This window comes from Elephantulus edwardii, unplaced genomic scaffold, assembly GCF_000299155.1.
Source record: "Elephantulus edwardii isolate Elephantulus edwardi_28Jun2011 unplaced genomic scaffold, EleEdw1.0 scaffold00022, whole genome shotgun sequence".
Lineage (NCBI taxonomy): Eukaryota > Metazoa > Chordata > Mammalia > Macroscelidea > Macroscelididae > Elephantulus > Elephantulus edwardii.
The window spans coordinates 11,391,433-11,406,995 of NW_006399772.1; the positions used below are offsets into that span (position 1 = coordinate 11,391,433).

General features: G+C 40.2%; 1 protein-coding gene across 1 annotated transcript in view; it reads right to left on the minus strand.

Annotated features, from left to right (window-relative positions):
• Positions 1 to 5,365, minus strand: part of LAMB4 (laminin, beta 4) — a 129,578-nt gene extending 124,213 nt beyond the window's left edge. The window contains exon 1 of the mRNA XM_006882636.1: positions 5,332 to 5,365. Coding sequence (XP_006882698.1) covers positions 5,332 to 5,365 — 34 coding nt within the window. The remainder of the gene's footprint in view (positions 1 to 5,331) is intronic.
• Positions 5,366 to 15,563: the final 10,198 nt, after the last annotated feature.

The window sequence follows — 15,563 nt, forward strand, 5'->3', positions numbered from 1 at the left end:
TTAGTGGAGAAGGAGTTGTACTGACAAGTCCAAGGTAGATGGTTTGAATTCACCAGCTTCTCCAGGGAATCTCCTCCTGTTTGATTGATGTTGTTATTGATTGCTGTAGAGTCGAGTATGACTCATAGCAACCCTATGAACAAAACACCTGAAGCCTTTCTAGAACAATCGCCATTTCTCCAAATTCATAGAGTTTCCATAGACATGTGGCTTAGGAAGTGGATGCCACTCCTGCTTCCAAACACATCTTAAACTGGGAGCTCCAGCAAACATTGTCCACTTTGGGCAACCGTTATGACATTTGACATCCCTATGGCACAAGGTTCAGCATCACAGCAAACCCAGATTAACTTAGTATAGCAAATTGGCAGAAGAGTGTTGCACAACTTAGAAGGATGTTTTCTCCAAAATATAACACTAGTCTCACTTAGCAATGGTTAAATGCTGTCAAGTATGACTCTTCGCATCCCTATGAACAAAAGACGTGAACCTGTTCTATAGCATCATTTCTCTATGTTCATAGAGTTTCCAGAGGCATGTGATTTAAGCAAGTGGACGCCACTACTGCTTCCAAACCTGAATCAATCTGGGAGCTTTTCCAAACACTGTCCACAATGGGTAACCATTACGATGTTTTATATACCTATGGCAGTTTGAATGATAGCCTTGCAAAACCCACTGGAAGGTCAGCTTGGAGTCAGTTCTGACTCCATGACAAAAAGGTCATTAAGAGAAAACTTCAGTGCACAGCATGTTTTTTGCTGCTTTGTTCATAATAGCAAAGAGCTAGAAACAACCCAAGTATGAATGGTTAGAGAAACGGTGGTATAGTCACACAATGAAATATTAAGCAGCACTTAAAAACAAAGAACTCATGAAATATTATATAAATGGGTCACAATGGAGGACATAATTCTGAGTGAAATATCTTACGCACAAAAGGACAAATACTGCATAATGCTACTGTTATAAGACAGAATTGACTGACATGGGGGTTGGGAGAAATGAAGAAAAGAGAGGACAAATAATATACACAACATTGAAACAGATGAGGACGAGAACTGTATAAAAGGAATATATGATTAGGTATTATTGACATGTAAGAGTCCAGAATAAAAGCTGCAGAGTAAAGTGGACTGGGGAAGGGACTGTATAATAATGAAAGAACTATTTTTTTTTAAAAAAGCAAACTTTGGGGTAGCAGGGAGGAAATGTGCAACGATGAATGAATGGAAATCCAAGTTCTTTATAAGCTTTCATTAAAATATCAATAAAAGATTTAAAAAAGAAAACTTCAGGATAAACTCCTCTATAAAATGAAGCATCCTTTTCTAGAACTATTTGATAACTGACTTACCTAATAATTCACTACTAATTTAAAAAAATATGTGAGTCTTACATCATTCATATTTGTGTTTTAGAGAATGTAAACACACACATATACATTTATATATTAAATTTCATTTGGTGATTACAACATAGTGTAAAGAATGCTTGCTAGATAAGGCTTGCATTTTGCAGGCTATTCCCCCAACCTCTGAGACCAATACTTGTTTTTTTGTACTTCTTTATCTTTAGCTCTCTTTAACTCTTAAAATGCGCACCGTATAGATTAAGTGAAATTCACTGCCGGTGAGTCTGAAGCGACCTCCAGCTGACCTTTCACTGGGTTTCTGAGGCTCAGAGTCACACAGGAGAAGACCGGCAGCTCATCTTTCTTCTCTGAGTGGCCGTGGCTTTGAACAGGCAGTGAGGCATAGACCTTGGGTGAGCCCCACATCTCCACACAGACTACCCACCAATGTTGCCCAGACCTGCTTCATCGAACCACATTCTTTTTTGTTTATTGACTTAAACTTCTTTATTTGGGACCTAGCATAGCAATAATAGTTTAAAATGTCAGTGATTATAGCATTAAAAAAAAAGCACATTTCCTGTGTTTGTAAGACTTAATGAGGATATATGTTTGATATGTTAATGGACTAATAATTGCAGTGAGCACTGATGAAAAGATCAGCAGACTGAGAAGAGATACATCAACAATAGGGCAATGTACTAAATTCTCCTGGTTTGTCAATAGCCAGTTCACTGGCTTTAGAACCTATTCAGTCTCAAGTTCTTTCTCTTAGGATTTGAGAGTTTTGTAAGCCGTCTTTTCTACTAAAGCCATTGCTGTTGAACTGATTCCCACTTAAAGCAACACCCCCTGTAACAGAGTAAAATTCTATGCCACAGGATTTTTTTTAAAAAAAAAAAACCTTATTTTTCAGAAGCAGATTATGAAGCCTTATTTCTGAGGTACCTCTGGTTGGGTGTGAACCTCCAACCTTTCACTTCAGGAGTTCTAGTGGCTTAGGGATAAGGAGTTGGGCTGCCAGTGCAAAGGTACATGGTTCAAATGCATCAGCTGCTCCATTGCAGAAAGATGAGCAGTCAACTCCTATATGATTCACTGTCTCTGAAAACCCACTGAAAGGTCAGCTAGGAGTCGCTTCTGACTCAATGGTACACAATAACAAACAACCTTTCAGTGAGCAGCTAAGGGCCGAGTTCTTTATAGAAGCAGACTGCCTAGTCTTTATTTTTAATGTGCAACTCTCTCTATGGATGACAAAACCAGGGCTCCCTTCGTTAAATAAGTATATATTACACACTTACATGGTCATTGAGTCAGAACAGACACATACCTGGTCCTCTGGCAGGTTCCCAGAGGCTAGAAATAGCACAGGAGGAGACTGCCTATCTAGCTCCCAAGAAACAGCTGGTAGATTTAAATCTCCTGCCTTTGGGTTATAGTGCAACTTCCATACCCACTCGGTTCCAGAACTCCTGTGTGAGTGTGTACACACACGGCACACATGCACCACCCCACATCACATAAGGGGGGCTCTAGGAGTGTAGCCCATAGAGAGTTCTGCTGCTAATCCAGTCAGTGCCTCTTTGACAATTCAAGTTTATTGGCTGCTCTGAGAGAGAAAGAGGGACAATTTCCTCAGGTGAAATTTATAGCCTCCAAAATCCCACTGGAGGGTCAGCTATGAGTTGGTTATGGCTCTACCACATTGACTTGAGTTGATACACACACTCACACTTAGAGAGAGGGAGAGAGAGAGAGAGAGAGAGAGGTGTTTTGTGCCATTGAGTTGGAACCAACCAATACTTGACCCCCCAGCATGTTCCCAGAGGTAGTGACTTGCATGGGGGGAGTCTGCCCATCCTTCTCCCACAGAGCAGCTGGTAGATTCAAATCGCATGGGATTGCAGGGCAGCTTCTTATTAGTAGGCCACCAGATAGAATTATATATTAAGTATATGTGTGTGGATACATGTTATATGTATTTAAAACTATACATACAGTGATAGTGTGTGGATTTTCTAGTTGATAATTCAGCTATCCATCACTTATGAAATGATACTTTAGTTGGCTGTGGTTTGTTTGTAGCTCTGATGCTGGAAGCTATGGCTCTGATAGTTCAGATACTAGCAAAGAGGGAAATTTTCAGCAGTATCCAGATAGACTAGGAAGAAAAACTTGGCCAGATACTTCTGACAATTAGGCCATGAAAACTTTATGGATCATGACAGAAAAACTGATAGAGTGCTGGAAATAGGCCTCCTAGGTTGGAAGGCATTCAAAAGGTGTAGGGGTTACAACAACGGACTCCAGAACATCAACGATCATGAAGACGGGCAGGACTAGGAAATGTACCTCCCTCTGTTGTTTATTTATCTGCCACAGATTGTAATTGACCAAATGATAATGGGCCACTTGAGGGATGCAGGCCAGTTCATGCTACATTTGGGTTTAGAAATCTACCATCTATTACAGTAAGATCTTTCTTTTTTACAGTTTGTTTTGAAGATCTCTTTAGGAGAGAAGGGCTGTCTGAGCCTGGAAGGGCTCTCAGAGCAATCGTAGAGTTGGCTTAGAACTGGAGGACATGGAGACAGACTGGAGAGAAGAACACAATGACTTTCAGTGATCTCTTCTGATTTTGGAGACTGGTTGAGTCCCAGAGAGAATGTCCAGGGTATGTAGATCATAACACTCTTCCCTGACTGACGGAGCTCAGGTCAATGCCTCATCTGGGGTGCTGAGAATAATCTGAGAATCCCAGATGGATCCCAGGAATCTGCTGTCACTGCTTTGTGGCTCATGATGCCAAGGCGAGGAGTTTCAAGAGGGAATGGACAAGCAGCTCACCATCTGGAGCCAATCTTTTTTTCCTCAATGACCAGCAAATTTAGCTGGGAAACTCCCACAGGCTTAGGCAATGAAAAAACAACAAAGGCACAGATTCTTGTTTTGCTTGCTTGATGAAACTGAGTATGTCTTTTTGAAGAGAAGAGTCTAGGAAACCTAGTGACTACTCCAGTCCTCAAAGGCAGAACTGCTGTAGCTACAGAAAAATCAGGATCAAAGGGAGTAATTGTTGGAAACAGCTTTTCTATGACTAATACAAATTATTCTCAGCTTATTAAAGACAGCAGAGGCATGGAGAATTTGGTCTTTTAGCCCAGGAGTTGCTGTTTATGTAGAGGAGGAAACAGTGCCTATAAAATCTTTGTTAAGATCTCAACCCTGGGACAATTGCTACATTCAAAGCAGAGTAATTTTATTTTTTTTTCCAAGCAGAATAATTTAAAAAAACCCCAAATGCATTATATTTGGCAACTAAGAATCTGAAAGTGTTTTATTAGCACTATTCACTGATGATAACATTGCTTTAAAAACTGCAATCCCCCCCGCACTCCCCTCCCATTTCCACTGATGCAATCTCATGTAAGTAGAATTACACCAGGGACTTTTCTTCATTGTAATTTTTTTAAAATTTATTTATTTTTTATTTCAGTGAACATCTACAGAGATTTTGGAATTCTATTCATTTCTTCATTGTAATCTTAATGGAAGCAGAATTCTAGGACTTTCTTCTATGATGCCATTGTGTGGATGGATTTGAGCCTCCACTTTTAAGTTAGTAGTACCTATGTGTAGATACAAAATATGATTGAGTGGAATTTCCAGTTGCTTCACACAATTCAACACAATAGCTGTGTAAATGCAAAATAAACTCATAGAGAACCCCTAGGACTGAGTGGAACACCCTCTCGAATTTCCAAGGCTTTAATCTGCATGGAAGCTGTAAAGTGTTTCAACCATTAACTTTTCTATCAGCAGTCAAGGGTTTAACCACTGAATCAGTGCTTGCTAGCTGGTAGATATATAGCAACAGAGAGGAAAGAATTTAACATGACTTACCATTATTTTTGTTAAATATTTTAAGATAATTTAACTTCGGCAGAAAAGAAATTTTGACAATTATTACTTACCAAGGTACACAAAAAGGGTCAGTTGAAACTGCATTTCGTTCAGGAAATGATTAATTTAAATTCTGTTAGGTTAAAAAAACAGATCAAAGTCAGTCACTGATAATGATCAAGAATTGCTATCATTAGTCTTTTTTAAACCCTTAAATTTGATTGATAGTTCCTACTCTTTAAGAATAAAAAATGCTTCCAATGCTGTATTTATAAAAAAAAAATATAATGTATAACATGCTTACAAATGCATTCTTTCTGCATATAGTCATGTTTCTCTTATTTGCTTCACACACAGATAGAATAGGTATGGTGAGAGGATTCAACCCTAATGTACACTTTCCTAATCTTTTTTTCCTAATTTTAAACCATGTAGTCTTCTCTTGTTCTATTCAAACAGCTACTTCTTTCTCTACTTTGAGTCAAGATCCATCTGACATCAGCAATGATGTCCTTCATTTAATGGCCTCTTCTGAATTCAGATTGAGTTTCTGGATGTTCTTTGTAGATTTACTGCTCTAGCAATTTTTAAATAGTCTCCAGCAATATTTTACTTATACATGACATTAATATTGTTGGGGAAATTCTGCATTCTGTTGGATCACCTCTTTTTTAGGAGGTGGAGATGGGCACAAATATCGATCTCTTCCAGTCTTTTAGTCAAGTCTTCCAAATTTCCTGGCATAGAGGAATGAGCATGTCTAGGGTTGCATCTGTTTACTGAAACACTTCAGCTAATATTCTATCAATTCTTGAACTTCTTTATTCAATACTATTGGGTTTTGATCATATGATAACTCTTGAAGGGATTAAGTTTTGATCAATTCCTTTTTGGTACAATGACTGTATATAGCTTATATCATCTTTTAATACTTCCTGTATCATTTAGTGTTTTGCTCATAGAATCCTTCAGCATCACAAATTTTTCTTCATCTCCTTCAGCTTGAGAAATGCTAATCATTTCCCCATTTGTTTTTCTAAATCTACAAATATATATATTTCATTATACTACTTTGCTTTGTCTTACTGAGCTGCCCTTTGACATACTCTCTTCGGCTCTTTGATTTATCATTCCCCCTCCCCCTTTCTTTCTAATTTTTCTACATCCCAAAGCAAATTGTCTATTCAGACAGCAAAATGTCTATTCTGATACTCATTTTGGCCCTTCCTTTCTTTTGTTTTAATAATTTTTATTTCTTCATGTAAAATATCCTTGGTGTCATCTCCTAATTCATCTGGTCTCTTGTCATTAATGTTCAGTGCACTAAATCTATTCTGGAAATAAGTTCTAAATTAAGATGAAAAATATTCAAGATTGTTTTTGACCTTAGTGGGCTTGTTTCAATTTGAACTTGCAAATAAGCAATTGGTGTTCTATTTCACTGTTGGCCCTTCCTCTTGTTCTAAACTGTGGTATTGAGCTTTTCCACTGTCACTTTTTACAGCTGTAGTCTTCCATGAAATAAGGTCCATGTGTATAGCCAGCTATCTATATCTTTTAAAAAGGCATTTACAATGAGTAAATCACTGGTAAATGGAATTTCAGCCTCATTTCTATTTCCAAGTTCATATACCAGTCACACTTTATTTTTAACTTTTATATTCCAATCACTTGTTAATATTAATGTATCTTCATTTTCTATTTGATCAATTTCAGATGTGAATGTTGGTTGAAATCCTTAAATTCTTCATCTTTGAGTTTAGTGGTTGGTTCATAAATTTGGCTAATAATCATATTAATATGTCTTCCTTCTATTTGTATGGATATTACTTTGTCACTGATATCATTGCATTTCAGGATAGATACACTAATATGGATTATTCAATGTAGTTTTCTAGACATAATCTTTTCATTTTCACCACATAGCTGGGTTGTTTTTGTTGTTGTTCTTTTGTACTATTGAGTCCGAACCAATCCATAGCTGACCCTCTGGTGGGTTTTCAGAAGTAGTTAATTGCATGAAAGGAGACTGCCCATGTAAGGTATTTGTGACTTCACCAGGGGTATTGGTAATTTATTAATAATGCAAGTAAGGTAGTGTCTTTTGACTTCACCAGGGGTATTGGTAATTTATTAATAATGCAAGTAAGGTAGTGTCTTTTGACTGAGAAAATGCACACAAGATGTGTAAACTAACAAAGAGATTTATTAGTTCTACCATTCTTCCAGGTTTAAATTGAATAGATTCAGAGGCAGGAAACAGAACCTTACTACCTTCAAGAAAGGAGAAGCAGAAAGGGCAGCACAGGCTTGTGGGCTGTGTAAGACAGAGTGAGACTGAGACCAAGACATAGCAGTGGTAACATCAGAGATAAGAACCAGTAACTGACCAGAGGCAGAGCTGGCTGAGAACTATCAGCTCTTGTAAGCAGAGCTGAGGGCTTTTGGCGGCTAGCTGGTGTGTGTGTGTGTGTGTGTGTGTGTGTGTGTGTGTGTGTGAAGGTGGGTGTGCAAGTGTATAACTGCCAGAACTAAAAGAGCTAGATGAAGGAGAATGTGGCTCAAACAATGTGTTGCATTGGGAAATTCTACTGTCAAGGATATCTTTAAAGTACAAAAGAGTAAAGAAGCCAATTTAAAGACTAAGATGTGCCTGACCCCAGCCATGGTATTTTAAATTGCTTCATATGTATGTGAAAGTTGGACAATGAATAAGGAAGACCAAGTTGCTAATCCTTTTGAATTGTGTTGGCAAAGAGTATTGAATGTACATGGAGTGCCAGAAGAACAAACAAATCCATCTTGGGAGAAGTGAGCCAGGTGCTTCTTGGAGGCAAGCTCGGTGGCACTTCATTTCATATACATAGAGTATGTTCTCCGGAGATGCCAGTCCTTGGAGCAGAACACCCTGCTTGGAAAGGTGGAGTATCAGGAAAGGAGAGGGAGTTCCTCAACAAGTTGGATTGACAACACAGTGGAAACTGTGAGGATAACAAAGATTTGAGCAACTCTGTTATACATAGAGTTGGTATCAACTCAAAGACACTAAACGATAACAACAACATAACTGAGGAAGGCGTCCCTTGTGATATAAAAGTTACACTTCCATTTGCAAAGTGAAACATCAGTGGTTCAACTATTAGCAGCTTTGGAGTTTCTGTAAAGGTTACAGCTAAGGAAGTCAGGGAAGTATCCTTTCGCTATACTTATTCAATCTGTATGCTGAGCAAATTATTAGGGAAGTTGGACTTCATGGAGAAGAGTGCCGCATCAGGATTAGAGGACAACTCATCAACAATCTGTGTTATGCAGATGACACAGCCTTATTTCTTGAAAGTGAGGAGGACATGAGGTGCTTGCTGCAGACTATTAAGGACTTCAATATGGATTACATCTCAACATCAAGAAAACAAAAATCCTCACCACTGGGCCAATAATCAACATCATAAGAGATGGAGAAATGATTAAAGTTGTCAATGATTTCCTCTTTCCTGGGTCAACACTCAACATTGTTGGTTCCAGCAGTCAGGAGAGCTATAGACATATAGCATTGGGAAAGGCTGCTGTTAGGGACTTTCCCCAAATTCTAAAGAGCAATATGATATCAGTTTAAAGTCTAATTCTGATTACCTCTCCTTCTCCAGCAGAGCATCTGGTGGATTTGAACCGTGCAGATGACACAACCCTGCTCGCTGAAACTGAGGAGGACCTCATGCACTTAATGCAGAGGGTCAAGGACTGCAGCCTTCAATATGGACTGAGGCTCAATGTCAAGAAGACAAAGATTCTCACCACTGGACCGATCGGTAGCATCAGGATGGATGGCGAAGAGATTGAGATTGTTCACAGCTTCAGTTTGCTCAGCTCCACAGTCAACATTCTTGGCACCAGCAGTCAGTTAATCAAAAAGTGCATCGCGATGGGAAAGTCTGCTGTTAGGGACCTCTCTAAAGTACTCAAGAGCAACGGTGTCTCTCTGGAGACTAAGGTCTGCCTGATACAGGCCATGGTTTTTGCAATCACTTGTTATGCATCAGAGAGTCGGACAATGACTAGGGAGGATGGAAGGAGAATTGATGCCTTTGAGCTGTGGTGCTGGAGAAGAGTATTGAATGTACCATGGACTGCCAGGAAAACAAACAGATTCATCCTAGAGAGGGTTAAACCAGGCTACTCCTTGGAGACAAGGATTCTGGGGCTTCGTCTGACATGCTTTAGACATGTTGTAAGGAGAGACAAGTCCTTGGAGAGGGACATCATGCTTGGTAGGGTGGAGAGACAGTGCAGGAGGGGAAGACCCTCTATGAGATGGATTGATTCAGTGTCTGGGGTAATCAGGATGGGTGTGTCAGAGGCAATGCGATTGGCACAGGATAGAGCAGGGTTTAGGGCTATTGTACATAGGGTCTCTAGGAGTTACAAACGACTTGACGGCACATAACAACAACAACAGCAACAACAGCAACAACAGCAACAACAGCAACAACAACAACCTTTGGTATTGCAGTGCAGCTTCTTGCCACTAGGCCACCAGAGCTCCTTGGTTCATCCATTCTTGTAGCATCATTTCATTCTTTTTGATTATTGAATTCCATTGTATATTTTGTTTGTTCACCAATTGATGCACATTTTGGTTACTTCCACTTCTTTGCTATTATGAAAACTCATATAAAGATTTTTAAATGGACATCACATGTTTATTTCCTTGAATGCCCCATAAAAAATGAAATAGAATTGTGTCTGACATCCTTTAATTTTGCAATGGGGAGGCAAGAAAAGATTATCATCAGTATCAGCTCAAGTCTAATTCTCGTGATTCTAGAGACACTCCAGCATCCTCTAACCTATTTACCAATTCTGACATCAACAATCCATCCCACCACAATCTTGACTCTCGTTTGGATTTGATAATTTGCTGCAGTTGCCATAAAGAGCTCACGAACAACACAATTGGGGGATTTATTAAGGAGATAACAGGTTACAGTTTAGGTTTGGAATGCTCAGGATATAGCACTTGAATCAGATTATTCTCTTCTCAGCACTATCCACAGACTGGCTTCTCTGTGACCTTTACATTCTTAGCCTGGTCTCTGCCCTGTTTAGGCAAGTACTACAAAGCTCTATTAGCTTTGCTGAGTAAATGTCCAAACCTTCCACTGTAGCAGCACACCTCCTTCCCAATGGCTCTCAGCTTTCTTGCTCTGTGGGCTAGGAAGACCATCATTCTGTCTCCTGTTGGTCTCTTGGTTTTGCTGTTGTTCCTAACTATTTCTCACTATTTTTGATGCCACATAGGGATCTTGAGTTAAAAAAATGTGCTCTACTCCTAGCTTTTCTTTCTTGATAGGAATGAGGTTTCTCTTGACATTTTGGAATGGTTCATGGCTAATTTTAAGGCTAATAGGTTGATAAAACTGACTAGTCCCCATATTAGGGTTCCACAGACATTATTTTCAGGGAACACCTGATCCAAGCTGTGGTCATCTCAATTATTTGCTATACATCTGAAAGCTGGACAGTGACTAAGAATGACAGAAGAATTGATGTCTTTGAGTTATAGTGTTGGAGAAGAGTGTTGGACACTTCTTAGATTGTCAAGAGAACAAACAGGTCTATCCTCAAGAAAGTGAAACTAGGGTGTTCCTTGAAAGTAAGGGTGATGGAATTTTGTCTCACATACTTTGGACATGTTGTCAGGAAGGGTGAGTCCTTAAAGAAGGATATTATGCTTGGGAGGGTAGAAGGACAACACAAGAGAGGAAGACCCTTGATGAGATGGATTGACATGAAGACTGTGGCAATGGAGTCAGGTGTGTCAAGATGGTGAGTTTGGCTTAGGATAGGACAAGTTTCAGAGCTGTTGTTCATAGAGTCACTATGAATCATAGTTGATTTGATGATACATAACAATAACAACACCTCATAAAATGTGTGACATGCACCTTAATAATCTGTCAATCATTTTGTTGGGTTGCATGCACCTCACAGTTACAACGCCTATCGAGTCATTTGATGGGCATTACAAACACATATTAAGTAATTCACTGCACTGCAGGTAGACACTTAATAGTGGATACATCTTCTTTTTCGAAAAAAGAAAAGAAAATGAAGATGTTACCTAATTATCACTAACAGACTGTAAAAACTTGAATATAAGAACTCTTTATTTTTAAATCTCTGAGGGTATTTGGGAAAATATGAAAAACATTTATTGGCTTGAATTTATAGTAGTTTGTCTTTCTTGTGCTAAAATATTAATCTTGTGTAAAGTACTCTCTTGGTTGTAAATTATGATCTGACAGGCATCTCCTCACCTGCCCTTGTTTGGTGGCTTTGATGGCTGTATGCGGGGCTGCTCCTCCCCCTGGCGTGCATTTATCTCAGTTTTAAGACTCTTGTCTCTAGTCTCCATCATGGATACTCCTTGAGCCTAATCTTTTTGATGCTTGTTCCTCTCGTCTCCACTTTGGGCTCTTATACTCTGTGGCTTCCTCTCCATCTCCGCATCGTTTTTTCCTTTCATGGATAGGCCCTGTGTGGACTAGAGCTGTTGCTGAACTGGAAGATTTAAATACTAAAATGAAGCACCTGGGAGTTAAGTGAGCCTGCAGATTTAATCCCTGCTGGAGAAAACGCTAAAGGAAATGGTTCCTTCTAGGTTCTTATATCCTTTTAGGACTGTTCTTAAAAACTATTTTATGCGACACAGTCTGATTCTGACCCACATCTCGTGAAGGAAAGCCACTTTTGATTTTAGTCAGAATAACTGACTTGTGGCTTGAAGTATTTACATTGTGGGATTCTGCAGGCCCATTGGAATTATGGGTGGAAAAATCAATTTGGATGTTTGGCTCCTATTTCCTATTTTGAGAGTGGCCCCAAAGAAATACCAGTCTGGGAGTTTAAAATCCTTTAATCCAACTATCTCTGTTTGTTTGAAATCCTTGAGGCACAAGGCAAAGGAGAGGCGAGCTAATTCAGGTTCATATAGGTTGCCAAAAATATTCTTTCCTAAAAGAGTCTAGTAAAATGTGGTTAAAGGGACCGAAGAAATTCTTGACTTTCTCACTTTTCTGTGTCTCTTTTGTGAATGGGCTTTTGGCTTTTCTGTTATCAAGCAGTCAGTTCAAGCACCTGAAATGTATTAGTGAAGGTAGACTATGGCTGATCCCTAAAACGTGTAGACACATGTCAGCTCTCCTGCCTGTCAGCAGTGCAGTGTCCTCAACAGAGGACATTTCTTCAGACATTTTGTTTACAGGGCATCAAGGAGCTAACAGCACCTAGCAGGTAAGGCCAAAGATAATGTTAAATATCCTGTAACGTACAGGCCAACCCCTGACATGCATACACACAGAGACCCAAACACACACAGGCACATATAGAAAAGAATTGTGCCACTCTAATACCTGGCCATCTGACTGGAAGAGATCCATATTTACTCCCATTTCAAAACAAGGTGATCCAATAGAGTGCTTAAATTACTGAACAACATCCCTAATACCACACACAAGGAGAAGTCTGCTGAAGGTCATCCAAAAACAACTGGAACAATACATTGACTGTGAACTACCAGAAATACAAGGCAGGTTTAGAAGAGGCCATGGCACTAGGGATACCAAAGCAAATATCAGATGGATCTTGGCTGAAAACAGAGATTAGCAGAGGAATGTCTATCTGTGTTTCATTGATTATGCGAAGGCATTTGACTGTGTAGATGACAGCAGATTGTGGATAACCTTGAGAAGAATGAGAATCCCAGAACACCTGATTGTGCTTATGTGAAACCTATACTTGGACCAGGAGGCAGTTGTAAGAACAGAACAAGGAAACACTACGTGGTTCAAAATCAGGAAAGAAGTATGTCAGGGATGCATCCTGTCTCCATACCTTTTCGATCTATGTGCAGAACAGATCATTTGCAGGGCATGACTTTATGAAGAGGAACGTGGCATCAGGATCGGACATCACTAACCTGCATTAGGCTAATGACACAACCTTGTTTGCCGAGAAGGCCTGAAGCATTTGCTGCAGAGGGTCAAGGACTATAGTCTGCAAGATGGATTGAAGCTCAATATCAAGAAAATGAAGATTCTCACCACTAGGCCCACTGGCAGCATCATGATAGATGGAGAAGAGATTGAGATTGTTAACAATTTTACCTTGCTTGGTTACACAATCAACACTCTTGGCATCAAAGACAATTTGCTTTAGGAAAAGCTGCTGTCAGGGACCTCTTCAGATGTAAGAGCAATGATGTCAATCTAGAGACCAAGGTGCACCTGATCCAGGCCATGGTTTTCACTGTTACTTATTATGCATCAGAGAGCTGGACAATGACCAAAGATTACAGAAGGATTCATGCCTTCGAGTTGTGGTGCTGGAGAAGAGTATTGAATATATCGTGGACTGCCAAGAGAACAAATAGGTCTGTCCTAGAGAGAGTGAAAACAATCTCCTCCTCGGAGGCTAGGATTTTGAAGGTCTGTCTCACATACTTTGAGCATGTTGCCAGGAAGGATCAGTCCTTGGAGAAGGACATTATGCTTGAAAGGGTGGAAAGATGGGGCAGGAAAGGAAAGGAAGACCCTACATGAGATTGATTGACATAGTAACTAGAGTAATGAGGGTAGGTGTGTCAGAGATAGTGAGATTGGCTCAGGATAGATCAGAGTTCAGGTTTGCATCGGGTCGCTAGGAGTCATGGTCAACTTGGTGGTACATAACAACAATAGCAAACTCTGATGGCCTAGTGGTAAGAAGCGGCATTACAATTTTGAAGGCATGTGGTTCAAAGCTACCAGCTGTTCTGTGGGAGAAGGATGGGAAATCTCTTCTTATGTGATTAACTGTCTATGAAAACTTGTTAGATGGTCAGATATGGGTCAGTTCCAACTTGATGACACACAACAACAACAACATACTGAGCACTATTGGTTTAGTGCCAATGCAAAGGTACTCGGTTTGAATCCACCAGCTGCACAGCCAACGATGCAGTTTCTTCCTGTGTATTAACTGTCTCTGAAAATCCAAGAGAGGGTCAGCTATGGGTCAGTTTGACTTAACAGAACACAACAACAACAAATACTCACTTGTATTTGGCACCAACAAGTGCCAAATTTTAGAAACTCTGCAAGTCATTTCAGTGTGCTTACCCAAGGACCTGTTACGGCCCCTTCATTTCCATGATTTGCCCTTCTCCTTTTTCTCTCAATTTTCTCATTTGAGGAGATATAAATTTCAAACTATGTAAACGTTACATTAAATTTGGGGATCTTTAGAAGTTTTATTACTAGAACTTACCTGTTGTTGTTGTTATGTGCAGTTGAGTCGCTTGCGACTCATAGCGACCCTATGTACAATAGCCCTAATCTCTGCTCTGTCCTGTGCCAATCACACTGCCCCTGACACTCCCATCCCGATTATCCCAGTCACTGAATCAATCCACCTCATAGAGGGCCTTCCCTCCTGCGCCGTCCCTCCACCCTCCCAAGCATGATGTCCCTCTCCAAAGACCAGTCCCTCCTTACAACATGTCCAAAGTATGTTAGACAGAATCTCAGAATCCTTGCCTTCAAGAAGCCGCCCAGTTTGACCCTTTCCAGGATGAATCTGTTTGTTTTCCTAGCAGTCCTTGGTACCCTCAATACTCTTCTCCAGCACCAAAGCTCAAAGGCATAGATTCTCCTTCTGTCCTCCCTAGTCATTGTCCAACTCTCTGATGCATAACAAGTGATAGCAAAGACCATGGCCTGTATGAGAGGCACCTTAGTCTCCAGAGAGACACCGTTGCTCTTGAGTACTTTAGAGAGATCCCTAACAGCAGACTTTCCCATGGCAACACGTCTTTTAATTTCCTGGCTACTGGTGCCAAGAGTGTTGACTGTGGAGCCAAGCAAACTAAAGCTGTGTATAATCTCAATGTCTTCACCATCCATCCTGATGCTGCCAATTGGTACAGTGGTGAGAATCTTTGTCTTCTTGACATTGAGCCTCAATCCATATTGTAGGCTGCAGTCCTTGACACTCTGCAGCAGGCGCTTCAGGTCCTCTTCAGTGTCAGCAAGCAGGGTTGTGTCATCTGCATATCGCAGATTGTTGATAGATCTTCCACCCATCTTGATTCCACATTTCTCCTCATAGAGCCCAGCCTCCCGGATAATCTGTTCTGCGTACAGGTTGAAAAGGTATGGAGACAGAACACACCCCTGGTGTACGCTCTTCCTAATTTTGAACCATGCAGTGTTTCCTTGCTCTGTTTGACGACTGCCTCTTGGTCCAAGTATAGGTTTTGCATTAGCAC